A 16,968-nucleotide genomic window follows, 5' to 3' on the forward strand; every position below is an offset into this window, starting at 1 on the left:
TAGTTGACATTCGTATTCACAGGATCACGCATGGCACGACCATAGTCAGCGTTAGGAATGAAAGGGTTAAAGAATCGTTCGATCTACGGATTCGGGCAAACGCCTGTCAATGCGTCACGATGTCGACAAATCATTCTTCCGTGGCACCCCTGCCGATCCTCGTAAAGGATCACGATGCATAGTGGCAGTTAAAGGAGAAGAAAGATGGAACACGCGAAATAAGAATATGAAGAAATCGTTATGTTTCCTGTTTCCTCCTCTTTCTCTCTTATATCTTAACCGATAAACGGGCGATGGAGGCGAAAAAGAGAGTGGGTCGAGGCATTGATCGTTTCTAAATTCTGAAGGATAGTAAGGCGGCGTGTCTTTTATTCTGCCCGATTCCGCTTTGTCGCGGGTACGCGTGATCAAAAACGATTTGAGTATATGTATCATGTTAAATTTGTCCTATGTTAGCCCATTAATGCGTGATATTTTCTAAAACTGCATTATATATGCATCATACATGATATATTTTATAATTAAAATAAATATTTTTTGTAATTAATGTAATGATGTCATTGAAAAATGTTTTAAATAGAAGTTGAATAATTTCAAGGGACATGAGCTGACATAATTAGCTCTTTTGTAGGAGAATGCGTAAAGGACGCATGAAAGACAAGTTTTGTTTTTTTTAAATAGAATTATATGTATTTGTTAACCCATATTGATTCTTCGGAATATTCTACGTCGAGACGTATTAAGGTATAATATAATTTTTAATTAAAAAGTGAGATATTTCATATAAAAATCTGAAATATCTCACTGTACCGTAATGTTTTATTACACAGAATGTTTCAAAGAGTCGGTCCATAATAAGAAATATGCAATTCGCGTAAAGGACACAAGTATTTGTTTATACGAAATTGAACAAATGCACATTTTAAATACAAAACTTTTGTTGCTTTCTGTAATAGATCGATTCTTCGAAATACCCGGTCTAACAAAGCATAAAAGTGCAATATCAACCAAATCGTGAGATATTTCAGATTTTTATATTATGTATTATACCTGTAGTATCAAAAAAGAGGAAGGTGTACGTTTTGTTACGCTGCGAGGTTTTAGTATGGGTCGCGTTTCTAGCCGTCGCTCGCGGTTCTACAATGTCGCAGGCGGATCGCCTTATTTGCCCGACGAGGAGCATAATACAATGTATCAACGAGAACATAGTTGTCGCCAAGCAGCGACTTCCAGAAACGTTGATTTCGGTCTGTTGTTTCAAAAGAATGCGGCATACGTGATCATAGGCGAGAACGGTGGCGTGATCCGATCGTAGTGGGGGTCGTCTCCCCGAGAACACCAAGAAACGATCTAAGGTCAACGCAGTCCTTTTTGAAGATTCTAAGAGCACACGTCGAGAGGTTGGATGTATAAAGCCGCTAAGCCGAACGAACACGTTGACATTGTTTATCACTGAACAATCTGTCATTCTTTATCATCATATTCATCGTTATTAAATACACAAACTATATCAACCTGTTAATAAATAAAGCATCCTTTACTTGTCCTTGCTCTAAACCCCATTAAGATACTACATAGCTGTGTATTATTGTAAACAAGTCATATTATTTAACACATCTTTAATGGAATATTTTATAGCAAGAGCGGGATTCATTCATAATAATTTTTATAATAGACACTAATCCATCCAATGACCAATAGTTAGACTGTATTTCGCACATTATTCAAACAAACTAGCTAAAAACTAAACTTTTATATTTAAAAATCTATAAGGTATTTTTTGTATTGATATTTCAAAAATGAAACACATATGTACTTTTAAGTTAAACTTGTGTAAAGGTATTTTTTGTATAATGTAATATTTTTAAAGTCAGAATAACAAAGAAAGCAACTTTACAAGTTTACAACTTTACAAGACGCAGAAAGTTTGTCCATATTGTTCACTAGGTGAACAATTGCCATTCTTCAAACAATAAAATACACATAAATGAAACCTAGAAAAAAATTCTATAGCTTGGTTTTGGAAAATAGTATCAAACTCTACAAGAAGAATCTATGTCACGAAAAAAGAAAGAATGGAAATTGAAAAACCTTCTAAAGAATTTATGATAAATCTCATAAAATATATTTTCAAATGTCTTTGCATGAATTTCATAATTTTATACCTACTTTAGTGTAACACAATCTTGCGGTATTTCATTTTATCCTTTTCATTCATAGAAGTGAAGAATGTGTAAAGTTGACGTAAAATTAGGAGCTTGTTAGTAGAGCTGCTAACATTGTGAACCATTAGCAAATTAATGACAGAATTTATGGAGTCTCGGTTTCGTGAACTACACGAGGACTTGTCAAACTTTCGAAACTCTCGCCCAGAAATTAGAACCAAGTCCTCGTCGTTACTCTCAGAGTTCCTTCACGTGGGCTACCTACTCTTGTATGATCCTAAAAACTTGATTAAATCCGATAGCATTTCCCGGCGAACACCTTATTCGTTACAATTATCTCATTTGACATCTGACTTACAAAAGAATTGACTATAGTATTTACTCGTAACAATAAGTTTTTTCAGATTACTCGGCACAATAAATCACTAATTAATATTATTTAGTGCATTTATAAGTTGTATTACAGGTATTTACTATAATTTTACAAGTTACTAAATAAATTATTAATGTTGCTAGTGCATCTTACAAGCGTTTATAGGTGATTATTGTATATTTCATTAAATTAACTAAATTTGTGTATTAAACTAATTAACTAAACAAAGTGTTTTCAAGATACAAACATAATAATTAGATGTATAATAGTTACTGTGGAGATACATTTTATAACTGAAATTGACATTTTCTATTATATGATTTCGTGTAGCATGTTGTATCATTTTGTTTCTTTCTTTCGATTGAAAAACGAAGAATTTCTAATAGTAAGAGATAACAGCGAATGAAAGTTAATAAAATTGCTACTAGATTTCTATTTAAAAATTCAGTTACATTAATACATCATCACTGCCTTTTAATATTTGAAACGAAATTTAAGCTATAGATAAAAATTTAGCATGTGAATTTAGTCCTTTATTCAATACATATAGTATATCATACTTCTTATGAATTGTGTTGCATATTTCAAAAGCCATATTTAAAATAGATAAATTACTATATTGCAATTCTGCACTAGTACATGAATAAATACTAATATTATTTTAACTTATAACAAAAAAATTAAACTTTATTATAAGTTAATGTTATAATACATATAACATATAATAATTAATAATAATTTGTAAATATAACCGAAATTATTACAAGGATTAATACAATGCTTCAATAATACCGAATGTTAAAAATCCACGATACGCAATTATTAAACATGAATTAAGCATAACGAGTTTTAAATTTGGGAAAAATGCTATCGAATCGCGTAAACAACAATCGCCAACGAAAAAAAGAAGGAATGAGATAAAAAAAAGGATGGAAAGAAAATAGAAAAAAGAGGAAACTCGATTTGTTCCCGTGACGAGGAGAAACCGGAAACACGATTTGTACGTACGATCGATCAAAACCCTCGTCTGGTGGGATCGCGGCCGACGTCGTTCCCATCGAAGCGATTCGATGAGCTAACGCCAACTTAACGCTACACACCCCACTGAGCCGCACTCGGTCAGATAACTCGTGGATTTTCGAGCACCGTACAGATTCCCGCTCGCTCACTTGTAGATTCTTCGATGATTTAATTCCTATCGACCATTTAACACGTCACTTTGAGACTCCTGCCGCAAAAAGGATACCGTAAAAAGATTGGTACTAGCTGACTTATTATATTAGTATTGGTAGGAGTTGAAGAAAAAATCATTTTATTTATTAGTAAACTGCGGATACTTATACGAATTTACATTTTTATAAAGGCGCCTAAAGAACGTAAACTAAGCAAAGGTACATGTGTGTTTCATCTGAAATATATTATTTATTATTTATATAAAAAAAATTACTATATATATAATTATGTATGTGTGTGTGTGTGTATATATATATATATATAAAACTGTATACATAATTATTATATATGTAATATTATATATTTTACCTAAATGTTATTTTACATATCGCAGTATTTAAGAGGCGTATATAGACTTTTGCGACTGACTATGTTATCGGTAACGTATACCTTGGTGAACTTCTTGAGCAAGTAGGAAAAGCATTACTTTTGCAAGATTAATAGTTTTACGAAAAACATGTTCTCACGTCACGCTTTTCTTCACCACGTAATAGATTGTTCACAGATAATTCACAATAACAAACGCTCTATACGATCATTTTAAAGTGTCGATTTTCATTTGACGGATGGAAGGGGATGAATTCGCGGAAAAGGGTGAACGTTGTAAAGCGTAAGAGAATGGAAATCAATACGTGAAGTGAGCAGCCAGTTTCAGGGCAGGAGCCTCGGTGTCGGCTTTAGAAAGCCTTGAGACGTCGTCTGTTCATCCTCTTTGGACCCCCTTCCGTGTTAAGAGAGCTCGAGCAAACGGGAGGAAACGGAGGAAACTTGGAAAGACAAGGAGAAAGAGAGACCACGGTGAACTTCCATTCAGGACTAATGGGGTTAAACGCCTTAGCCATCAACCGAACGTCTCCCTCTTGATTCTCGGACGTTTCGATTCGGCCTCACGGCTATTTCCCAGTTCGTAGTTTCCTGGACCATCCTCTCCTTCTTGTTCTGTAAGGCTAGTATAATTTGCCGGGGTTCACTGTGCCGCGAGTTTCGCGAGTTTTCGCTTTAAATGCCTTGTATGTGGTTATTATACATTGGGGTGGTACTATAGTGTCGTATCGCAGGAAATTTGGCGTGAAGGAGCACGCGTACAGGTGGATCTTCGTCTCAGAATAATTGGTTCTACGTTAATGCGAAATACATATTGTTTTGTGTTTCAGATTAGCATATTTTTAGTTGACAATTATAGTGGATTTTGAAAGTATTCGTACAGTAGCAAATTTCAATAATATCTTCATAGTTAATAAGTCAATTTTTGTTATATTTGTATGCTCAAACTTATCTCTTTTTTTTATCATGAACTTAATCGCGTACGAATAAATATTATACATGTGTATATTATATATACATATATATATATATATATATATATATATATATATATATATGTATTTTTTTGCGAATAGTAATATGTTTTTTGTGAAATTCATTTCGGCGATTTTTGAGATTATGTACTGTATTTTGGTTGTTAAAATGTTGTAAATTAATGAATTGGCTACTGTACGGATACTTTTTATGGTTACCATAGTTTGGAATTAGTACTGATTAAATCCATTTAAGTTCATTATAACATGTACATGAATACACTAAAGTACATGAATAAACTAAAGCAAAGCTTTGTTTACAATATTAAACTATGTATTATGTGTGATATATTTCTTATACCTGCAAAAAAAGGAATTAGCAAAAAAGGGGCTGGAAGATTTGACTAAAGCTGTACCGATCGAATATATATATATATAAGAAATTACGTATTTAGTTTCGTGATAGCTAAACATTTCCTTTATGAATGACGAAGATATGAAAAATGAATTATTTAACACGAAAAAATTTGTATTGCGTTTTATTGTCCGAACATTCCATTCATCCGAATATCTTTGTTTTTTTGTTCGTTTGTAAATGGAAAGCTCTGTTGTATCTTAAGTACGATATAAATGAAAGGAAAAACCAATCCTAAAAACTAAGCGATCGATCCATTGTTTGACATTCATAATAATTATATTTAAACAATAAACAATTTATTTAATTACTTTAAGAATCAACTAACTAAATAGAAAATTTATTGAAGTATATGCATGTACCTGCATAAATAATAGAATAATTAAATAATTCAATAAAAAATTATGGAGACCACCATACATGATACTTGATCTTTCGTGTTAAAGTATGCTATAAGAAAATATTTTGTTGAAAATTCAATATTGTACCCTATTTATAAACATTATTATTTACATTTGTACTCTAGTATATTAGTACTCTATATACATATATGTATATTTATCCCTTAATTAAAAATGTAAACAGTATTTATGTCGAACGAACGAATCATTTTTATAAAATTAGCAGTGAACCCGACTGAAAATATTTTTGTTATAATCGCCTCTTTAATAACCTTTTAAAGCATGAAAGAGTAAAAGACATAGGTGCATAAAGGAGAGAAGAATTTAATAAACGTGAATTAAATTCCTTCGACGAAGATATATATTTTCTTTCTTTGTTTTCTGTTATTCGATATTTGTCGGAATAAAAATTTTGTCTATATAATGAGTGAAATTAATCTCTCTACTATTATTAAGATGATTATTACTTTTCCGATTATCAAATTAATTATTTAAAAAATCATTGTTCAAAAAATCATATTTAAAGAAGATATATTCTGCATAGGTACGTTTTCTTGCTTGCGATAGAAATCTAGGAATTATTATAGTTATTCTTGCACGAAATTTATAAATTTTAATTTATTATTAATATATAATGTTAAATAATAATTATTGAGATATATATAATTTTATGTGCTAGACTAGGTTAGATGAGTAATAGTAATACTTCTATGTGAATATCAGTGTGTGGAGGTATGTGTGTGCGTGGCGTCTCGAAAACAGACTATATCTGTAAACTGTTCAGTCGGTTAACAGTCGGGTATAGAAGAAAGTGGTGAGGCGCGTGCATGTGCGTATCGATGAATATCTTAGAAATTGTCCATCAAATAAATATATAATTATTTTAATATGAATTCCAAGTGTAAATTTAGTGTTCCTATAACATTATTTCAGCTATTAAGATCCACAATTCTCAGCAATAATAATATATTATTAATAACTAAATTTTATAACATTACGCATAAAATATAAAACACACTATTTACGATGATTAGAGAATTTATAAAACATTCATTATTATAAATGTTCTCACGATATAATTAAAATTTAAATTTCCAAAAAAATATTTTTCTGTCTCAATGATAAAATATTAAATGTGCATTAAACGTTAAAAACAAATTTACGGAATTATCTAAAAAGAAAAATTCAAAATCATCATATTTTTCGAAAAAATATTTAAATAATGTTCTTTCAGAATAGTGAAAGAAAAGTTAAATTTTTGGTACAGTAATACAAAATTTAACAAATTGAGTGTCATTAAGATATAAAGAGATAATGCTGGCTAAAGGTTATCCACCATATATTGGAATAAGAGATACATTGATTTTTATTATTGTATATATGTAATATTGTACTTGTACGTATTATTAATAATAAAAAAAATTAATAAAAATATAAAGATATAATATAAATATAATATAATATAATATAATATAATATAACATAATATAATATAATATAGAAAACGGAGAAATTTACCTTTGTGTGCCATATCGTCAGCGGTGACAGAGGCTAGGAGGCCGGTGGCGCCCGGCCATGGAGCGACCGCAGCGCCCAGCTGCTGCGAAGGCAGAATCTTCGGGCCTTTAGGCACTTCCGGTCACTGAAACAATTAAATTTTTTACTTCAAATCACCTTCACTTTGATCATCAACAACACGTTCAATTCCACGACAAACTTCATAACTTTTCGTATAAAATATTTATTAAGGAATTTATTTAATTATCGATGTAATTGGAAAGAAATTCGAAAAATTATTCAAATTATTAGATTTATATTTGTTAATTTACTTTGAAATGGATATAATAATAATTAATATCTAACTAAGAATAATTAATTTTTAATCATGAATATTTAATAAATAATATTTAATATTTTATTTAATAGTTAACAACAACTAATATTTAGTATTGCTTATGGACCAGTGTCCGAAGTTTAAGTAAATGTCGAATAATAGTAGATAACTAATATTAGTTGTATATTACATTAACAATGTAATTAATAATATAATATTCTAATTAATAATATGATAATAATACTGTACTAATTTCCAATAACTGATATGAAGATGATAAATGCGAATTTATAATACCGTAAAAATAAGTATGTAGAACGAAAGCTGTAATAAATTCTGTACACGCCTAAAGACTTTTTAAAACTGTGCCGTGTACGACTTTTGAGATTAGACCAGTGCTATTTCCAAAAATGTGTTCGCATCACTGACACCTGTGTAAATTCTTCTCATTTGCGAGTCACGCAAGTGTGGTTTCACTATCTTAAGAATAATCAAAAGCACGGTGTTCTACGACAAGTGTCTATTTCACAATGAAACAGCTGTTGTAGATTTCGATATATCTAACGTTAATAAGAACCTGTAATTATTTGTATAAGACAGAAAAATATTTATATACTGTGATGTATTTACATATATATATATATTGTATACATTTACAATTTTGATGTCGAATTCTTTGAGATGTTAATTATTATGGAAAACGCAACTTTGAATTACTCATTTTTAATTAGTTTTGTGAGTTTTGTGATTTAATAATAAAATATTGTGATAATATTTAATTTCTACACTTATATATCTACATATTTATATAAACGTATTCGTGTAAACAGAAATAAACTTCCATTGGGATCTCAAATGCTTAACAGAAAAAGGTATGTTTCACTCTGGAAATATTCAAGTACATCTTTTACTCCATGTAAAGAAACTGTAGGCCATTTACTTGATTTACTATCTCATTTTCTATACCATTTGAGTTTCTAATTTCTTATAAATGCACAAACATACATAGTCTATATATAAATAATTTCAATTTAATTTATATATTTGTAAACATGAACTAAGTTATGAACTTAGATGTACGTTTGAAATTTCCTTTGTGCTTACTTGAACAAATTAAAATGATAATAATTTACATTCATCAACATCACTCTCACGCCTAATTAATAGACGTTCATTAATCCGAATGACAGGAGAATCGTCTCATAATTACCTCCCGTAATATAGCGTGTAACAAACATTGAAAAGGTGTCCCTGCGTTCTAATTGGCTCGATCGCGGAACAACCGTGGCTCTAGAAAAGGCACGACTTGTTGAGCAAAAGAATCGGCATCCTATGAGAGAACTCAAGGGCACAATGCGTTCCTCTGCGGACGTGAAAACCCTTTTTAAAAGCTTAGATACACAGATACATTCGTATAAGCCACATATAAACGTGTGTACACATAAGTATTTCTTCATTTTGAACGTGACGACATGTCGAGTGTTGTAATTACCCTCCTTGCGTCGCTTCTGAACAGAACACGTGTAACATGTATCGTCTGTTGGAACCTGTCAGCCAGTGGCGGAATTAAAGCGAAAAAGCAGAAATGGTGTATCATCCGGAAACGCGAAGGGGTCGAGAGTGGCGACAGTGACGCGATAATTAGCGCACAAACGAGGATCGATCTGGATACAGCGAGAGGAGAACTCCATCTGTAACTTCGCTGTTCTTGATCAATCGCAAAGAAGTCAGGGTGATTCTCACCCTTCGACAATGTCGCGGGTTTTTCGCGATATAATGTTATTACATGTTTAATTATCAATTTCAAAGTATTGTACATTGTTTTTTTATTATAATTAATAAAGAGGATGTCAAAATGGAGACGGAGGGCCGAGATGATTGAAATCATTGTATGAGATTTATGAGTGCGATGTATTTATAAATTCTGCGAAATTATTTGAAGAATTGAAGGTTTAATTAAATTACATATTATAGGTTTGTTATGCGTTTGTTTGCTGGCACACACACGATATAAAATTACATTAGATATATATATATATATCTATTATCCGCTGTTTAATTATCATTCAATAATTATTAGTGATAGTCGCTACCGGTAACCAAATAAATTTTGATCATTTATAATCTTTTGGTCGCTTCAAAATTAATATTTTTTAATCACTTAATTTTTTGGGAAATCTGTAGTATTTTTCGTAAAAGTTTTAAAAATAATTGTTATTTTTGGTCCACAGTTAAGACACCTGCTTGTCACATTTATTTTAATATCAATATCTAACACTATTCTGTCATAAAAATTCTCTTTCTCTAAAACATCAACACCTCTTTGATGACAGTCTTATTCACGGTAATCGGCGTTAAATCATTCATTCACCTTATTCTCGCGATCGTCTTGAATAAAAGTCGCCGACGATAATGAACCGTAGTTGCGTTTCATTTTTTCACGTTACACTAGCTTCTCACTCCATTGAAACTCGACTTCCCTCTGTCGCTTGCGTGCTTCGACAGCCATAACAAAAAATAACGATTTCAAGATTTATTACGTCCTAATTAGTTCATTACTCTCGTGTTTTTATCTCATCGCGGCTCACAAAGCGTTTGGTTCCGGAACAAGCGACGAGACACTGTGCATTTCTTTTTACCAACCAGAACTCTGTTTATAGCGAATACACGCAAGTGTATGGCTCGCAAGCTAAAACGATGATTGTTCGAAGATTATCTTTGTTGTAGTGGTCTTATTTATTATTATAAATAGACTGCGGATATTTATACAATTTCGTGTTTTTATGGACATAACTAAAATAATGGATCTAAATGGAGATTTATTTTATTCCATATTCATTCAATATTGTAACAAATACATTACCTTGGACATTTTATACATTTTTGTATATTGTATATGTTCTGTATATTTGTGTACATTCAAATTTTCCATAAGTACATAAAAAGTCGCAATCTAATCATAAAGTTAATTGTTGTCCTTTGTTGTTATTTCGATATTAAATGAGATAAGAAAAAGAAAATATCAAGACGATAATTGCTACAAAAATTTTTATTACGAAAAAGTTAATTTTTGTTTGAAAGAAAGATAGTAAACACCACATCTTAAAGAAAACTTTTCTTTCTAAAGTAATTAAGTAATTAAGAAATATAAATTTTTAAGTGTTCTGGTTACGTATGACCATTATAAAATCATTTAAACTAAGATACTAATTCTTATACTGTAACTTGTTTAGTTTGAGTTATAGCTGTTATAATTCCTGGAAAATAGAATTAATATGGAAGTTTGAGTAACATTCTAATGAACTGCGCTTCTCGTAAATTTCTGAATTTCATTATTTGAATATATGAACAATTTTTAGTTCTCAAAAAATAAATGACATACGACTATAAGCTTAATTAACTTTATTTTAATTTATAATTTAAAAGTTGTGTTATATTATCGTACAATCCAATCCACTAGAGTAGCGGATATCTTTTTGTTTGATCGTGCTTTTTCCACCTAAGTCAACCTAAAACATTTATGTACATGGTAAGCAAAATATTTTCTTTCTCGTTTCTGAAATTGTTTTCAAACCTTGAGTTAGTATTAACAAATTATATAGAAAAGTTCTCCGGATTTATTAAAATGTAGATACCGCATTGTTCAGAAATAATTGCAGGCTTTTATTCTTTAATCAAAAATTTAAAAAGAAATGAAAGAAGACAAAAAGAAATTGTTCCACTCGTTTCTGCGTTTCGTTTCTACTATCGTTTCATCGAGAGACAAAAATACTACTAAATGTGAGACAGAGGATTATAACAAGATTGAGAAGAGTATGAAAAAGGGAGAAGAAGAGAATGAAGGAAAAAGTGTGGCGGAAAGGGAGAAAAAGTACATCGCACTCGCATATTGTGCAAGAGGATTACCTCGGATTATGCGCGACTGAGCGCAAACAAGATCGCGCTGGTTTGTGTTTACAAGACGCCAAGCTGCCGATTTAGTAAACTCCAGCGCACAGTCTATCAACATCTATGTACTCTCTGTCGATTTACGTTAAGTCCAAACCTTACTAATCAAAAACTTGACCCAAAATTTATAAAAGTATAGTGATAAGAAGCTTAAATTGAAAATTTCTATCAGATGTATGTAATCTTGTCCTTTATTATTCATATTATTTTTATACATTTAATCGATCAGATTAAATCTTTAATCTTATTACTAGATGTTTATACATTTGTGGAAGATTTAAAGATGTAAAAAATTTGTAGAATGTACGTAACATGAAAAAATATATAAAATGTCCAGCACGAAGTATACACGAAACAAGTTCTATTTGGATTATTTATGTTCCTTTAACCATTTTGACAAAAATATAAATTTGCATATTATAAATATATATATATAAAATATAAAATTGTATACTATATTTATTATTGTTTATTATTATTATTTTATTAAATTATTAATTTATAATCTGTGGCTTTTAGTGTATATAGATTACTTATAAATTATGCATATGCGTTATAGATTATGGACGAACGATAGATAAGACATTTTAACTAAAGAAGGCAGATCTAATAAACAAAGCTTGAAAATGAAAGCGACTCCGGTAAACCTTCAGATTCTTAATAGAAATTGAAAGACGTTTTTATAAATCTTGTAGATGATAAATAGGCAAGACAATAACTTGATCTACATTTTATAGATCTTCCACTTCTTCAACTCGGAGTAACAACGCGAAATAACGGTAGAGGTTCGCATTATACAAGCGGGTGGTAATAGGTTCCATATCCACGAGCTAGCAGCGCATTATGCTTTACATTTCCGACGAAACACTGTTAATGGCACCAGCACCCACCATCACCACCAGCAAACCAACACGGCGACGCACTCTAAATCTACCCCCACAACGTAATACACGAGCAAACCCGCAGGAATTAACTGCTCGCTCGCGCTGCTGTACGCACTGACTTCCGCCGCCATTCTATTTCGCTCACGGCCATTAATTAATAATTTCTTGGAGAAAGGGAGATGAATTTGTATCAATGGCTGGAATCTAGAGATTCTTATTTTCGATAATTTGTATTATGTAGGAACCTTTATTAATATTAATAACTTTAAATAAAATTAAAATATTATGTTATGTATTTATATTGAGGCCATTTATTATACACTCGATACTGATAAATTTTGGTTCAAAATTGTTTTTTGTTAGGTACTTGGCCGCAAACAGCTGAAAAATTGTTCGTTAGTTCGTTCATTAATTGTTGTCTAGTCTGTCTTTTATCTTTCTCCTTATTAAATTATTTTTAAAATTTGGTCTTGAAAGCAATACATAGTACTAATGTATTTTGTTCTTACATCATTGTACTTTTATATATATGTGGGCATTTAAAAGTTTTAGGATATTTACTAGTGTTGGTTTTAGAAAAATTTTAGAAAATTTGTAGATGCAAAATTCTAAAGAATATATATACACAATATGCAGAAACATATGTATAATATACCCAATATAGAAAACTTTCTGTAATAACATTTCTATGCAACATTAATATATCTATTTTTTATAAAAGTTAGCAACGAATTTGTTATATACTTTGATGTGGTAAAAGAACTAGAATGTAAAAATATACATTCGACTATTTTATTTTCTTTTTAAATTCTTTGCATAATAATATTCTTGTTTATATCTTTTTATTAACTACTATGTCAACTGACATTAATTTATTTTATGTTATTAACTAAAAATACTTGTCGCTAAAAATTATTATAGTTGAAAACAAATAACATTCAAATGAAAAAAGGTGGTTTTAAAATATACTTTTTATGCTTGCTTTTATATTACATTATTTTATAAATATGCTGAAAATACAGATTTCGCAGCGTGCACCTCGTTCATCACGCGAGACAAGGAAAGCACAAAAGGTTAATGAATTTAGGATAATTTATTTCCATAATGGTAGTTTTTATATATGTATGTAATAAATTGCTGGACGCTCCATTGATCAATGTTAATGCACATATGTATATCATTTACGCGATATTCACGGCTGCTTAACGACACGTTAATAATATGTATAGTTAACTGGCCGTTAAACGATTATAGATCTTATGGAAGCCTCTCCAGGCGTGTAAAACGATTTACTTTAATGCAATTCTAGTCTTCCAAGAGAAAAATCTCTACTTACATACGTTCTTAAAACGTTTCTTCATTACTAGAGTACAAATTTTTTCGTAAATTGATATTTTTACGGGACCAGCTAAAGAAATCAAACTTAATATATAATATTTAATATATTAAAAATTACAAGAAATACTCTGAATATTCTATATTTTTTTGTATATTATCTGAATTTAATTTGAATTTCGCATAAATATACAAAAATCAGCAGTCTATTACTAATTAGTCATGCTTATCGAAACACTTTCATTTTCGTTGACATTATTAGCGTGAATTCAATTTTTTTTTTTTTTTTGAAATATTTAAAATTAGGAAAATTTGACATTTCAAAAGATATTTTTCATTATGTATTTTACTCAACAAAACTTCGACAACTTATCAGCTATTTTTAAAAAGCATTTTTACATCTTACATCTTTGGTCCTAATATTTTCATTTTCTGCGATATACATTAAAATTATTCATATTATATATTTATCATGTTCTTCATTATTACATCACACACATTCACAATTACATTATAAACTTTCATTTATCATATACCACACTAAACTAAAATCTAATTTTCCAACAGCAGTAACTCTTCTAAGTAACCGAGCATGCGATTGTTCGAAACAGATGGACCATAAAGGGTTGTAGAATCTCTTTCACCCTCGAATCGTACGATCACCTCTTCATATACAATCAATACACGCTGTCGTCTACGTTAACGTGGTAGACCTATGCACGCACAAAACAGTTTTTAAGCGTCGAAAACTGAGAGAACCACCGCTAGAAAAGCCTGGCGAACAACGAACCCTTGACTCGAGGGAAAGGCACGTTCACAATGTGCACGTCGAATGTCACCGCGGGGTGTCCAACACTTGTACGCGAGGCATTCACCGCGGATGTACGAGACTCGTTCGCTTCACGGAGTTTATGCGTCGAGTCATGTAGTCTATTGCCTAATTACACCATAATACTGTACGAACGACGCGATGAAAGAGACAGAGAAACGGGAGCACTCAGACAGGCAGATGATACACACTGTTTGACGAAATATACAGTGGTTCACGAAAGTATTCGATCATTATTGGAGACTTTTTACGTATATATTCGCTATATATTCGTATGTAATTACGTATATATTCACGTATACATTACAAAACATTCCGAAATTTCATTAACACTGTAACGAGACACGACTATCGTGAATATGTTAATAAAGTTTAAAGGATATCCGAGACTTAAAAGTGATAACATAATTGTGGAAAGCATACACTTCGTAAAAATCATTAAAGTGTTCAAACAGTCAATTATTCACTATTATTCACTATAAATAAGCAAAGCAGTACAGGTAATAAAACTATCTTTAGCACTAATCGTATGTTCCAGATCACTATTTATGTTGTATACTAATTTTTTATTAAGTATATGCTTGCAATAATGTCTTGTAACTTTTAGGTACATTTTCGTATTGGTTTCAAAAATTCTACTATTGTAATTATAATAGTCGTGTCTCACTATTAATGTCTCAAATTCTGTGTTGTGATAATTTTACATTGTTAACCAACAATGAATTCAATTTTAAAACTGTTTCCCTGTAAAAAGTAGGAAATTTGACTTATCGTGTTCTTCCCCTGTAGTCTTCAGTTCCACCGCTAAACGGTATCACGTTTGTGGCATCGAAAGGTGCGTCGTGTTTTCTGACGCAGCGCGTAATCGGTTTTCAGAAACGTGACTCTCTTCTGCTCGCACGCGCGATACGCGAAATACACGCCGGTGCGGTGGCGAAAGGAGGCAACCCTCGCGCTTGTCTTGCCGCTTAATAGTCAGTATCAGCGGTGAACGCGAATACGCGGTGCGTGTGCGAGGATGCAGATTGCATATACATACCGTATAATACAGCTTAAGGCACAATACACCCTTTATAGGCGCGCTATATCAAGGATGAATGTGATTGAACAGTACGTTGAATTTCACTGTCTCTATTTTGCCGTCTCTCTCGCTTACACACGCGCGTTTCCCTTCCGTTGCTTACACATTCGAACAGAGTGCAGAAGATCTTTTTGTAAGATCTGTTGAATTAACTGGTAAAAAGTCTAAATGCAGCCGTGGATATGAAATATAATGAAATCTGTACGAATATACGATGTTTGTGAGATTTACGTAAGATCCCCCAGATCATTGTACCGGTAAATAATATAAATGTAGGAAAAAATTCTATAAAACTATAAATATATGCTTACAGTGGCTCACGAAAGTATCTGAACGCTCGTAGAAGTCTTTTACGAATATATTATGCGTTGTACAAAAAAATTTGATAAAGTTTAACTATCATGATTAACTATTATATATTGGCCAAGATTGAAACAAACTTGAAAATATATATAGAAGCTACAATAATTCCATAACTAATTAAAAAGAGCCGACGGCCATTCGGCCGTTACTTTCTGTCATATCAAAATATCCATCGATACAAATTTATTGTAAAACACGTATAATGCGGCCAAATATTAAATTCCTTGGGTTTTCAAGCGTCCCGATTTTATGCAACTTTCAAAGTGTATTATAGCATTTTGGTCGTTCGTAAATAAGTTGCGCGAAGAAGTATATTAATACCATCTATTTAAATTACGTTCCAAAAATTGTTGTCGATCATTTTTGCCTTTGTATTTGGTAGTAAGCAGATTATATTCATACGTCCTGGAACATAACCACACGAAATAAGATCGTCGCGTAAGAGTTTGAATCCTGAACCCCATAAGCTGTTATTAAATCTGTTGACAGTAATAATTAGAAAACAAAGATTGTCAGGCATAAAAGCGAAAGCAAAGGATCTGGAGAAAGAAAATAATGACGAAAGTCACTCTTACGTATATTGTCAAGGTAAATATGGTGTAAACCAATAAATGAAAAATACGTAAGTGTATAGGATGTGGTAGATGGGAATATGTCAATTGTACTAGATCCGAAGAACTTAATGATTTTCAATATTACCATTATTAGTTTATATAATATGGTATAGTGTTCCTATATGGTTTTTCCCAGCCTAAATATAAAAATCAGAAAAGGAGCAGATATATTTTTTATTTAATAAACACATACAG

The 16,968-nt window shown here is 31.2% G+C and overlaps 1 protein-coding gene across 3 annotated transcripts in view; it reads right to left on the reverse strand.

The window, feature by feature from the left end:
- The window catches only part of LOC126914964 (paired box protein Pax-6-like), a 142,068-nt gene that overhangs the window by 121,654 nt on the left and 3,446 nt on the right, over positions 1-16,968 (reverse strand). For 2 of the 3 annotated variants that reach the window (XM_050719280.1, XM_050719278.1), the window contains exon 2: positions 7,404-7,527. In XM_050719280.1, coding sequence (XP_050575237.1) covers positions 7,404-7,416 — 13 coding nt within the window. In that variant the 5' untranslated portion in view covers positions 7,417-7,527. Of the gene's footprint in view, positions 1-7,403; positions 7,528-8,016; positions 8,087-16,968 lie in introns of those variants that run through there. The other variant, XM_050719279.1, reaches the window with a different exon arrangement.

This window comes from Bombus affinis, chromosome 3, assembly GCF_024516045.1.
Source record: "Bombus affinis isolate iyBomAffi1 chromosome 3, iyBomAffi1.2, whole genome shotgun sequence".
NCBI classification, from domain to species: domain Eukaryota; kingdom Metazoa; phylum Arthropoda; class Insecta; order Hymenoptera; family Apidae; genus Bombus; species Bombus affinis.